Source organism: Numenius arquata, chromosome 2 (assembly GCF_964106895.1).
Source record: "Numenius arquata chromosome 2, bNumArq3.hap1.1, whole genome shotgun sequence".
In the NCBI taxonomy this organism is placed as follows: Eukaryota; Metazoa; Chordata; class Aves; order Charadriiformes; family Scolopacidae; genus Numenius; species Numenius arquata.
In genome coordinates this window covers 92,603,579-92,617,550 of record NC_133577.1, presented here as the reverse complement: position 1 = coordinate 92,617,550, position 13,972 = coordinate 92,603,579, and the positions used below count along the sequence as shown (strand labels likewise).

Here is a 13,972-nt window from a genome sequence, read left to right as displayed (position 1 = left end):
TCAATGCTTATACCTCAACTGATTTAACACAGCAGGAGGAGACAAATATTTTTACTACATGCCAATCTGAAAGGTAACACCAGACACAGCACAGTGCATTTATTTTTTACATATATGTATATAAATAGTTAACTGTCCTTCTTTTACACACAAAATGCAAGTACAGCCAAACAGTACTACTAAGGTAATGATTCTATACATGACTTGGACCTCATTTTGACATCCTTATTTATTTAAGTGCTGCCCCTTGTTCTTCTGTTACACACTCCAAAGAGTTGGGCTCTGTCTTCTCTATAACTGCCCACTAGGTGGTTGAAGACAGCAGCAAAAGCCTTCCTTAGCCTTCTCTTCTCAACACAAACTCAGCTCCCCTAGTCTCTTTCCATAAATCAAGTACTCCAGTCCTCACTGAACTTCATGAAAAACAGGCCTGAAGCAGTTTTCCTTAGTTAGAAAGGTCCTTCAGTAGACTCCTTCTAGTACATCACTGTCTTTAAAGGCTGCAGTTTGCCTTTTATCATCGAAAGTCATGGTGCTGATTTACATTTGACTTAATGTCCGTTGGGAGCCCCAGGCCCTTTTTTGCAAAGTTGCTGTCTATCCAGTCAATACCCTGGGGCCCTTACTTTGTATTCAGCTGCTTTGGAATGTGAAAGAATAAACGCTACAGTACTGCGGTGAGAACGCACAACCTTGAAGACCCTCAAAATACCATTACAGCAGAGATGAAGACAAGACATTAAAACAAGACAGAATTAGCTCACCTTAAAATGTTACTTCTGTAACTGCCACATCTCAAAAGAAAGACTTTCCCTCTAAAATGATAGCTCATTTCCTACTTTTTAACTATTTTTACCACTCACCGTATAAGAAAACCAAAAATAAGGCTTACCTGGAGAGTTAGTTTCACTATCTGTATCCATAGCAACTTCATCATAATTATCATACTGATATATGCCTCCTGCACTATCTGTAGACGGCTTGTCCAAAGACCACCTCAAGTCTGTATCTGAAGACTAAAAATACAAAAATGTGTATTTTATTTAGCTGGTATTATGCTATTCTTTTAGAGCAAACCAATTAAAACTAAATTTTAGAAACGAACTCTTAGAATTCTGCCTTTAATTGCTTTATAAATACATTTTACTTAGCTTGTACAAAACCAGTAAACTGAAGTTTAGCTTTTAATCAAATCCATTGCAGGTAGTGACAGGACAAATTAACAGACAGTTTTAAAACTGCAACTCTTCAGGGAGGGAGGGGTGGGGGCGGTGTCATGATAACATAGAAGCAATTGTTAAATACCTATTAGGTCATTATGTATCTGGTAAATTGCCACAGTTACATTTCAGAAACACTGAAAGATAATTAAATGCTTCATTATTTCTGTTAATCTGTCATGGCAGTTACAAAGAAGGCTTGAACTACCTTTATTAGAAACAATACAAAGTTGCACAAGGGTCATCTTCACTATGACAAAGGTTGTGTATTTAGTCAAAAACATGTTCTGATTGTTCTAAGACTGATGTCTCAGGTGGAGAATCATTTTGATGTTCCAGAAGGAGCCACGTACCACAGTGAAACAAGTCCAGAGACTGTCAACTAATAAATCAGATTGTTCAAAGAACACCTAACACTGTATGGATGTCAATCAATATTCAGTGGACACTGAAAATACGCAGAACAGGTAAGTATGACTTCTTAGACTCCTCAATTTGTATCTTTCAGAGGCACACAGATGTTTCAATAGCTTATAGAATTTCTACTGTTTACAATTAAAACACTTTTAGCCTCAATTTTCCACGTATTATTATAAATGTGACTCTTCTATAACACGACCTCAAATAGGAAGTCCCAATTCCCTTAGTTGCAGTTTCATTTCTCATTACAGTATCAGTAGCTCCAAGCACTTGAAGCACCCAGCTGCAGCAGCTGTACTTCCACAATGCTTCCATGATGAAAGAATTAATGCTGAGGAAACACTCAGCATTTTTTTTTGTAAGGTACCAACGTTTTAGAGACACAACATTAATGATCCAAGTGCCTTTTGCTAATCTTAAGATGAGAGACTGAAAACAGCCTACAAGCACAGCATGATGACCACTGCAGTAACTCTGTTCCTTCATAAATTTGACACAATTCTGTCATCCTGTAATGAGGCTTAAGCAATTGTCTTTTGTGTCTAGGCTTATTTTGTACCTTCACAAATTAAAAATATACTACAAAGAAACCAAACCTCAGATAACATTCTGAAAGGACAGGCCACTGAAGTTGTATAGACTTTACAAAAACTCTGAAGATGTGGAGACAAAATTGCAATCTAAGAGAAGAAAGTCAAGGAAGTTTGGTTGACTGTTTTGTGTTAGATTACAGAATCTTTAGGAGAAAAATGCTTTACCACTGACTTGCAAATGTACAACTCATACAAAACTGATGTCACCAAACCCAATGTGATTGTCTGTTTAGCACGGGATTAAAACACCATAAACACTGAAATATTTTGAGCTTTTCTTTTCCTTTTTTGAAAGAGGGGGGGCAGGGGGGACAACAGGTTAGGAGGGACATAGATAGAATCATGAGGGGCGTGAAGACAGAAATTACTCATGAACTTAAACAACATATAATAAATTTGTTACCCTGCTTCTTGATCTCCTCTTTCCTCCAACTAGCTTCATAAATCGATTGTACTGCTCTTCTTGATTTGAGAGGTCCCTAATTTTTCTGATTTCTTCTTCTCTCTTTCTTCTCTCCTCCTCCTCTTCTTGTTTCCTCTGGTCTTCCTCTTTCTGACGCCTATCTTGTTCCTTTTGCTGCTGCATCTTCTTTGACGTCTTTGTCTGTTTCCTCAAAGCTTGCTTGGCTTTAAATAAAAAAATATGTGATTAACTCCACCTTACCTAAATGATTCCCCCTTGATTCTTAAGTTCTTCAAGAACTTTGAGTAGATGTACTGGATTTCAGAAGAATTAAAGGCTCATTGCCCAATACTTCACGTAACATACTACGTTTTTTTATTTCAGAGGTCATGCCATTGGTAGCCATTTCAGTAATATTAAACTTATTACCTGTAGCACTAGTTTTTTTTGTTGAGTGTGCTTTTGTACTGGCTTTGACTTTCTGCGTTACACTTTTCGTTTTTGTCAATTTTTCCTTGCTTTCCTTCATCACCTGTTGCTCTTTCTGCTGCCATTTTTTACTAGCAGACTGAAGTGCAAGAAGCCTAAGTTGCAATTCAGACATCTCCTCCTCATCATCAAGCAGCTTCTTGAAAAGAGAAGAAAGGGTAAGACAAAAAGTCAAGAAAAATCATTTCAGAACTAAAGCTTTTTTGAAAACGTCCTTTGAAGTCTGTCCCAAAATTTTTACCAGGAGAAAGCTTAATAATCCTACTGTGCTGGTAAGTGTCATTCCTTAAGAATGAACTGTTTCTTATACAGAAACATTTCTGGACTGCAATTTGGAAAAAGATATCAGAGTATCATAATGCAATTGTGCCTCATCTATGGAGAAATACTTTCTTACCTTTTCAGATGTACCATCTGAACTGCTCAGCTTTCGCACCGATGTTTGTTCCTTGTCTTCTGCACCTTCCAAAAGAAAAATATCACTTTTGGGCGAGCTGTTTCTCATGAGACAGAGCTACATTAAAATGATGTGCAGCATTTAATCCATACAAACGTATTTTATCAGTATCATTGGTATACAGCGAAAAACAAGATAGCAGTTGTATATATATATTAATGTTGGTTAACATGCTTTCAAACTTGGCATGTCTGAGTAAATCCACATCATGACGCCATAAGCTTAAGGCAAGATTTGTCATTTTTTAATAATTCTGTCTTAAGGTTGGCATACACTTCTCCAAGAAGCAGAGAAAAAACACATTTGGAGACAAGGGGAAAAGACAACTTTTTGCCATCTGTTTTTTATGCTACCATCTCATATCAGCTGCTGTCCTAAGCATCTCAGATTCCACTGGCAGTTATTTTGAGTAACTGGTCAGTCTTTTGCAGCATTAAATACAAAGCCCAAAAGCTGCTGTAACAACACAATTACTCCATTTCATGCCAAAGGAAAAAAAGGAGTTATTCTATGGAAATGAATAATCAATAACAATGATTTCCTGCTAAACATTAAGATGTTGACATATTTATTTGTTAGACTGCCCAAAAGCCATATATCCATCCGATTATTACATAAGGTATATTTAAATCAACATATTATACTTTATATAGAATATACATGATGCTGTATATTATATACTATTGTATAATTTAACAATTATAGCTAATAGCTACTAATATAATCGACAGCAAAAATACAATTATATAATTTTTATATAAACACATATATATACGTTTATATGCATCAGAGGAAGGAAATAAACATCTAGAGAAGCCTAAATCTCCTATAGGAGATCTTCTCCTATATTCACCTTTCTTCAAAGGGAGATTCCTTCCCACAATTCAAATTGGCAGAAGATAAGTTTGCACTCTTCCTAGTTTTTTACAAAACGTCACATTCAAGAAAGCACTGTTTAAAATATACCAAGACCTTATACCTAAAGAAAAATGGTATGTAGCAAATGTTGAAGGTCTCCCTCCTTGCGTATGCAAGCATTTTTTAAAAGCACGCATACAAGAGGAAGAAAAATAATATGTAATACCCACGTGTATTCTATAAAAGAAAAGTCAAAAGAGTTACTACTCTAAGCAAAGATGCCAACCATTCAGTTGACAGAATGGAAGTAGGGAGACACAGCTGGTACAGTGGTTTCTGTGATGCCGACAGACATATGCAAGGACACACTACACAACTAAAACGCTCTTTCAAACCAGAAGTGGACAACAGAGGCAGAACAGAGTAATGGGCAAAAAGGGAAGGAAAGCAGGGAATACTGTAAAGCCTCTGTCAGAGCAGTTGAACCACAGAGAATTAATTCTGGAGACACAAACTTCCCTGAGTTTTAAGACAAGTTCTTCACCTTGAACAGGTCTGGAGAACATCCAGTACACCATTTAAAATAAATGTAATGGGAAAACCAAATTTTGCTAATTTCCTAATATACACATAATCAAGTAGTATACATTTCACTTGATACACATGAATCTGCAATAACTACTTTGGAACCCTCTATTACATTGACACAAACAGTCACTCTCATACATAATGTATCTGCTTTCAGATCGTTTTTAACGTCGCACATTGAGTGGTGTGCAAAAATTAAGATGATCTTGATGTCCATGCTATAGCACCTAGTTTCATATATATCATACGAGCTGTATTTTCAACTTCAGTGCTTCTCAGTTTTGCAGTTGGATTTTTTTTTTGAGACTGTTTTGCTTTTTAAATAGTTCTTTTAGTCCTGCCTTGCTATGTTGTCTTCCTGAAGGGTACTGGGTTTTCTTCTATAGTCAAGATCTGTTGGCTTTCCTCATGTCTCCCATTAAAAAAAATGCACTACCTCTCAAAGAATACCAGAGCCTTTTTTTTTTTTTTTTTTTTTTTTAAGTGAACAGGAAAGACACAAGGGGCAAAAAAAATACTTCGAATGAGGTGGTTACCATTTTTCTCTTTCAATTTCTTATAAGCTTTGTCTTCTAAATTCTCATTCTGAAGTTATGTATAAATCATTCTGACTTTCAGCATTCTAATCCCACCTTTCTTCGTATTCCTACTAATTACTCACCTGCGTTCTTAATCCATCCATTTACTACTCAGTCTCTTCCCACTCAAAATGGTAGTTTACATACACTGACAAATTAGCTAACATAAGATGACGAGTGATATCCACAAGCACACCCTCAACCACAGTAAACACTTATTAGAACTAGATGAAGCCTCAGAATAGGAAGTTTGAGCTCGTTGCCTTGTTTTGCTGCAGACTTAAAAGTAAGCTCAAGGACTTTCACCACAGGTCAGCTGGACACAACAACTTGTTTCTCACTAACTGGTTCATGCATCTGAGCAATTATCCTTGTTGGCCAGCAGTCCAGAACTATCTGGGCAAGGCACTTACTCTACCCTTTGGCTACATTTTTTCTACAAATCCTTTCTATTTCTGGCCCATGATATCTTCACTACTCATGAATACCGATTACGACCAGACAATTCTGGTGAAAAACCTCATACAGGCTTGTCACACTGAAGAAAACATGTAACAAAACTGAAATGCAGAAAAAGATGTCTCCAAATGTTATCTTTTCAGCTAAAAAAAAAAAAAAAAAAAAAAAAAAAATCACATTTTGCTTCTGCAAAAAAAAAAAAAAAACCCCAAGGGAAAATCAGAAGGAAAACTAAGTGAAAGCCAATGACTTCTACTGCAAACTGCAATTAAAACCTTCAAGTCTTATTCATGTGCTTTTTGCCAAACTAACACTTAGACTAAGAAAACACATTAGTTAAAAGCAAACCAAAAAAATGCTTCTGAGCATGTTTATATAATTCGATGAATTACATAAAACAAGAATTAAGTACATTAAATCTATAACTTAAAATGTTTAACATTTTAATTAAAATTAGTATTTTAATTAAAGTAAAAATTTCCCCAACATCTAATAAATATGATAGATAATAGCAAGCAGAAAGAACTTTACAAGCTAAAACAACTTTATAAGTATTTACCTTGGCCAGATTCTGTGACTTCAGATTTTTGTGATGACTGTTTCGTTCCTTCTTTGCTTTTTTTTAATCTGCTCCTCTCAGCTGGAGTAGGCAGTTTTTGTCTGAGAGGTTTCAGTTCAAATGCCTGAAAGGCTATAACCGGATTTTTCTCCTCAGGAGATACTTCTTTTATAGCATCTGTTGTAATACTGTCATTTTCTACAGTTACTTGGTCCTCAGTGTCCACTGTTTTATCATCAGCTTGTTGTTCACTCTCTTCTCTGTTGCTCAAAGCCAGTCTTTCATCTTTATTAATGTGTTCAAGCTCTAATTGTATCTGCTTATACTTCAAGAGCAGATCCTCAAAACTTTCTTCCACAGAGTTCTCATTTTTAGAAGAGTAATTCTGCTTTCTAGATGGGGACCTTCCAAAAGTTTTGGCTGAATTACTGGTCAAGAAAACTAAGACAAGAACACGTATAACCTTAAAACAGTGGCAATATGATCACTGAAGACTAAACTGTGACAAACAGAACTTAAGATCATTCTCATATATTTTAATTTTACCTTAAGGCTAGCTTGAAAAATATCCCTTATAAATATGAGCAGCATGCAAAAGATGCGTCCATTATTACATAATGACAGCTTAAATAAACATTTTCTCAATCCAACAATTTCAAATATCCTACTTAGGACAAGAATTTCATGAATTGCTAAGAAGTCTTGTCTCTTGCTTACACCTGCCTCCCAGAAATAACAGCTGTAACGCTGAGAAGGTTCCCTATCACGAAGGGTAAGTCAGGCTTCCACAGTTCATAACTCAAGTATTGACTCCCCATCTGACATTCTGAAAAAGACAGGTTAAATTCATTCTCACTTATTATATCCTTTCATAAAATGCTACGTCTAGTCACAGCACAATTACACACTGCAGTAACCATAGCTCAATAAATGAGGTAAGGCACTGAATAATCAACAACTGAAGGGGGGGGAAAGAAAAAAAAGCTAAAGACTTGCCATCAAAATATTAAAAAAAAATGCTGAGATGATTGGGAACTACTAATTACTCAGAAAAGATTGTCTATGCATGCTCAAGTAATACATTTTCTTGACAACATGTTGTTCAAGACAGGCAACGGAAATATTCTTAGGCAACTGTATCCAGAATAAAAGTTCTCCCTAGTAGAGGTTCACCTTCTGTTGCCTTAACCTGACACTTAGAAAGCTAAACTATCCTGTAAAATAATCATGCTCGGGGGTAAAACTTTTAGGATACCGATTCAGGTTTGACTCATTCGACTTTCAGTATCAACCCCACAGTGGTAACAGCCGACTCACACCCAGTTATGTGAAGTGCTTTTTCATCAACGTCATATCTTAAAACAATAAATTAAGTAAAACTAAAAGTTAAAATACATGCCCTCTGAATGCAGACACACTGAATCCAGAGGAAGGTAACTTTGTCTTTGTCTTCTGCTCACATCATGCATCAACAATTTGGATGTTTCTCTATGCTAACTTCTAACGTAAGTATGAAGAATCTTGGTATGCATCCTACGAAAACAACTTCTGTAATATCAGGGAACGTTTTGCTATACAATGCTTTCTTAAGCTTCAGCACAAAAAGCAGAAACTAGTAAAGATAAACTACCTGAAATCCAGAAGGCAAACAAACTATAAATATGCTGAAAATATTAAGAGCTGTGTGCAGTATAAAGCCAAATTATTTAGTAATTTTATTTGCCAAATTCACTTCCAACACAGTTCTACTTCGAAAGAGACAACTACATTAGTGATTTCGTGAGTCACAGGAACATCTGAAGCTAATTATGTGACTTAACATCACTTATAAAAATAAGTCTAACTATTACTTGATATTGAAATACTTCAATAGCTTCTGGAGTCATCTAGAGTTGGGTAACAAGCCAAAGCTATGAGATGCTTTTTGTGTTCAGGATAATTCAATTGCTAGAGCTCCCACAATGGTATTAATCAGAAATTCTGTGTTTCACATATGTAGGAAATTTTTTTTATATGTGGTTCTACAAACAGAACGCAAGACTACATGGTGTGCTATGAAAGGCAGGCAGGCATATATACATTAAAACAGCTATTCTTCAATCAAAACAAGAGAAACTTCAACCTACAACCCAGAGACCAACTAAAGAAACTGGGGGGTTAGAAGCAAAGAAAAGCGTACACTGTGAAGAGTTCAGCATTCAATGGAAACACAATGTCACGTTTTGGTCCCATATTTCAGACTCCAAGTCCCACAATTCTCTATGCAAGAATTTCTGCAGAATGACTATTGAACAGCTTCATGTTAAAGTTGCTTGGAATTAAGAGAAAAGCCTATTAAAGGCTAATACCCAAATAACAAGAATTCTTATGTTGCTCCACCATGTAATTTACTTCATTTATACATATACTTCTACAAAGCATTGTGCAAAGACACTTGAAACATTTCATTTCCTGGGGAAATTCCAAATACCACTCCAGACCACAAGCCTCCTTGTATCAGTTGATGTGAAGGTCTCCTCTGAAGTCACATGCCCATGAACTATGTCCCTACTCCATTAATGTTAGCAACATGGAGGTACCTTAATATTTAGGAATACTGTAATATAGACTCCTTTAAGTGGCAAGGATATGAAAATACAGAAAAATGCTTACACTGACAGAAAATCATGGTCCTTCCTTAATGACATGATCCATAAAAAAATTGGATGTCACTTATTAAAAAGCAATAGTATTAGAACCTTCTCTATCATGTTTAAGAAGAAGAGTGCATTTTAAGTATCAGGGGAAAAAACCCACAAAAAACCACAGAAACCCAACTTCCTTATTTTCTGCTTTTGGTTTTACGGGGAAAATAAAGGAAGGTCAGTGAGGAATATTATAAACACACTTAAGTGACCTGCAGCAGAGATGTAGAAAAACACATATATAATACTAATCATTGCTTAGTCTCATGTGCTTGACAAGTAGAATATCTGTGTTTAGATAACACAGACCTGTGATAGACTCAGAGGCACCCTATCAAACATGCTTGAGATTCCTGTCCTGCTGTGGGAAAGATCAAAGCACAGCGGTAACCTACACCTGAGCAAATCCCCAATATATAGACAAGACCAGCAGGTTCAAAAATTCTCTAGCAAGGATCAAGCTCCTTGGTGCTTGTGTTCCTGGTTGTGTGCCTCTGCCCAGGTGCTGCTTCAGAGATCCCCCAGGTTGCAAGGTTAGCAAAAATAAATGTACTCTTTGTATTTCATACGTGGTTTTGTGGTTGTTCATGCATCCTGCCTGTCAGCTCACAGTTTGAAAACAGAATTATTAGTTCCTGAACACCTCTTTAATTAAAGAGGGAAAGAGGTTCTGTATAAGTAATAACATGCACTGCAAGGACTGGTTAGGATGATCAACAGGCTTCCCCTGCAAGTTACTCATTACACAGAAAGTATCCATTTTCTGGTACTCAGAGCAACACTGCAAATTAAGAGTTAAAATTTATTTTCAGCACTAGAACTGTCTTGCTGTGTGACCTCAGGCAAATCAGATCTTCACTCCCTGCATCTCAAGATAAGATCCTTGAAAGAAGAGTTCTTATGAAGGCTTTAGTAATGCTGTACCTTTACCAGATGAGATTAAATAAAAACATCTCTTTATCACCAGTTTATATACTCCATCCACATTTTAAAAAAAAATTAAATGACATGGATAAATAATCTTGTATCTAAAATAAAACATGGATCCAATGAATAGCTTTCCAAGCCTTAAGTCCTGGCACAAGTAGGAAAATTCCTGTTCCTGGGATCAACCAGCAGTCAAGCAAACAACACACATCCTTTGACTATTGGTACGGAGGACAATAGGACACTGTAAGATTCTGAAGAATACGTTTTAAGCACTAGTTCTCTTGCTCAGTGTTTTTTCACATTTGTCTACATTTTCAGTTAGGCAACAATGCAGTTACACCAAGTTTCAGTACCAGGCTGCACCTAAGTTAAAATGAGCGTCAGGGGCTTTTTGTTTGGTTCCCCCCCCCGCCCTACAGCAAACCCAGAAAACGAAAGGAGCTTTGTCCATCACTTTCAGTTCCTACTCATAAAAGGAGGCAACGTTATAACTCTATTAAAAAGGCCAGCTAACCAATTCTACAATCAATCAGAAGAGAACATCCTACAAGGGATGCTGGGTATGGTTTCATAGAGAAATAGACGTTTCCTATGTTACCCAAACTCCCATAAAAACCACATTCTGTGCATACAGTCCCGGTTCAACATAGTTTTAGCTTTAGCTATGTGTAACAGTCTCTGAAGGGCTGGAAGCAAAAATGAGAAAACAGTGGATCCTTCATTGCCCAATAAGGGAAATTAACAAGCTTAGGGTTTTAGCTTTACAACTGTGACACTTTAATTATATACATTAAAGCTGCTGCACCAAAGGCTGACCCCGCTTCACAATACTTGCACTTCGGGCTAGAAAAGCAGCGACCTGGGATCCAATCGACTACAGCTTTGTTTCAGGCTACGTTTTCTTTTCCTTACACAGGACTGATCGGCCGGGTTGCAAGCCAGGTCAGGGCAGTAATCCGGCTTCCCAGCAACCTCTCCTTGAGCAGCAGGGCCCGCCAGATCATGGCCAACCCCTAGGACTGGAAGGGGAGCCTCCCTCTCCGTTATCCCTACGGGAGTCCTAATGCCAGAGTAGGAGGAAAAAGCGTCCCTTCCCAGGGACTTTCGGCCACGTAACCCGGCGCTGACATACCCAGGCCCACCCCGGCAGCACGGCCTCCCCGCCTCCGCCCCCTCTCACGTCTCAAGGATACATTTTCGAGGCGAGGGCTCCCTCCAGCCCTGGCTGCTACTGAATCCGGCACCGCCTCCCCCGCCGGGCGGCCTCCCCGGAGGGTTGCCTCCTCGCTCGCCGCCGCCTCGGCTCCTACCCCAGCGCCCTCCGCCCCTATAGGGCCGGCCTCGGAAACGGAATCGGTCCAGTGCATTGTGGCTGCGCTCCCAGAAGGAGAGCCGGGGGCCCCCCTCGGAGTGCGAGCCCGACGGCATCCGCGGCGCCGGCATGGGTGGCGGATGGGAGCGGAACGAGTCCTTGGGCCGATACCCGCCGTGGCCGTGCAGGTGCCCCATCTCCGGCGGGGGCTGGTGCCGCGAGCGGGGGAAGCGCCGGCCGGAGGAGGAGAGGGAGATGTCTCCGCGGAGGCCAGGAGGCGGCCTGCGCCTCGAGTAGGGCCTGCTGGTGACGAGGCCGCCGCCGGGCTCGGAGCTACAGCCGCCACCGCCATAGGGCCCAAAGCCGTTGTTGTCATCGTCGCTGATCTCGCCGTCCTCCAGCTCCCCTTCTTCCTTCGGGGAGAGCCCGCTAGGATCCAGGGCCGCCGCCTCCCCGGGCGCGCCCGCCGCCTCCGCGGCCGCCATGGGGCACAGGCCAACGGTCTCAGCCAGGCAGCGCCACTCCGGCCGTTTCGTTTCCTGCGCAGGGCGGCCCCACGCGCCGCCCCTGCCCCGCCCGAGCTCTCGCGAGACCCCGCCCCGTCCTTCACCGCCCGCGAGGGAAGAATGGGGCGCTGAGTGTGCTGGGTAGTGTAGTTCGCAGCTGGGGGCGAGGGGCGTGTAAGGTGAGGGGGGCGGAGAAAGCTGGTGGCTCAGCCTATAGCGGGGCGGCGGCGGGGGGCGGGCGCCAATGGGGGTTCGACCCGCCATGTTGGTAAAGGAGGCGAATGGAAAGGCCGCCATCTCGTTGAAGGGAGGCGAGCCGGGAGGAGGAGGAGGAGGAGGAGGAGGAGGATGGTGAAGCGATGCTGAGCGGTGGTATAGCAGTGGGCTGCGCTGCTCTCTACCACAAGAGTGCCAATGGCAGGGTCCTCTAGGGTGCTCATGTGGGTGCTTGTTCTGTTGCGCCTCACACCCTTTCTCCGTTGGCAGGGCCCATGTCCTGCCACCCCTGCAAACGGTGCACAGGCTTGGAAAGAAGGAAAAGCAGTGGGTGTCCTGGCAGTGCACAGCACCCCGGTGGGCGCTGTTAACCCAGCACGTCTCTCCCAGTAGCTAAACTGCTGTTAAAATTTTAAAGAGTGAGGTTTCTGGGAAGCTCTCCCAACCTGTAATTGCTTTGAAGCACAGGTTGGCCCCAATGGCTTCTGTGGCAGGTGTGAAAAGTAAAGCAGTTACATAAACTTAAGTCATTCATTTTAATTTCCCTTTTCTAAATTTGAGTACTCTGGTGCTACCTCATTGTTCCAGCGACACAGCCTCGTACCAGGGCGTTGGCAGACAAGCAGCAATGGCTTTCTTGGGTAGAAGGGGAAACCTTATTTTAAACAAAACCTTTCAGCCTTCCCAAGTCAAATTGGTGTCACCTGGAAAACTCAGAAAACTTGACTTTTAGAACTTCTAGTACAGTCCCTGAGAGTATCTCTTTGCAATGATCACACATACTAAATGTCTTTGCAGGCTTGCCATGGTCCTAGTACTTGGAAAAAGACTGCTGCCTTTCTGTGCTTTTCCTAAGGGTGAATTGCAAAGGGTGGGGTTTTTTTCAGTGAATAATGTGTCATGAAAGCACAAGTACCAAAAATAAAACTCAGTATCATGTTACTATTTATTTTTCTTCTCTGCCTTTCTCTCTAGGTTTTCTTTAGATCCAACATGAATAAATAATGCATATTTATAAAGTCCAAGATGTTGTTCCAAACAAACTTACTTTTTTTTTGCTCAAAAGAGTTTGCATCCTCTTATTTTTACCTAACGGGACGAACTACGTGACTTAGCATAGATAACATTCCAATGACTTGAATTCATACAATACTCAGGGTAGAGTAATGGAATGTGGATATCATATCTTAAATTTGTCTAATTTCTTCTATTTAAAACAGTGTGGATTACAAGGAACAATGAAGCAAGTTAAAAGTTTGCCTTTTTTTTTTTTTTTAACAGGTATCCATCATACCACAGTAGTGTGTTACTTGTGTCAGTTCTATTCAAATAAATGTTACCTCTAGAAATCACACTTCCCTTATACTATTGTACATACCCCACAGTACTAAAACCATCCCCAAAGGGCTAGCAGGTATGACACAGGACCTACTGAAAAACGTCTGAAGCAGCAGCTGGAGGTCTGGCAGGTTTCTTAAACAGTGCTAGCTGCCGATGTACCTGTCTGAAATCTGATCTGCTGTAGTTACAAAGAAGTTTCAGTATCACTACATCTAAGCTGCACAAATTTCCCTCCCAGCAGACAATTGCTTACTTGGGCATCTCAGAGCTTTTCATGTATCTGGTTCCAGTTTCCTTTGTATAATTAGCTTTATTTCTAGGTGTTTTCACACACCAGTAGGAAATTGGTATCAGCATCT

General features: G+C 40.1%; 1 protein-coding gene across 1 annotated transcript in view; it reads right to left on the bottom strand.

Annotated features, from left to right (window-relative positions):
• ZFC3H1 (zinc finger C3H1-type containing) overlaps positions 1 to 12,118 on the bottom strand; it is a 43,767-nt gene extending 31,649 nt beyond the window's left edge. Inside the window, exons 1-6 of the mRNA XM_074165669.1 lie at positions 11,432 to 12,118; positions 6,625 to 7,044; positions 3,523 to 3,587; positions 3,066 to 3,264; positions 2,637 to 2,860; positions 893 to 1,016 (exon numbers count right to left, since the gene is read on the bottom strand). Of these exons, the coding sequence (XP_074021770.1) occupies positions 893 to 1,016; positions 2,637 to 2,860; positions 3,066 to 3,264; positions 3,523 to 3,587; positions 6,625 to 7,044; positions 11,432 to 12,035 (1,636 nt within the window). The 5' untranslated portion in view covers positions 12,036 to 12,118. The remainder of the gene's footprint in view (positions 1 to 892; positions 1,017 to 2,636; positions 2,861 to 3,065; positions 3,265 to 3,522; positions 3,588 to 6,624; positions 7,045 to 11,431) is intronic.
• Between the last annotated feature and the right edge of the window lie 1,854 nt (positions 12,119 to 13,972).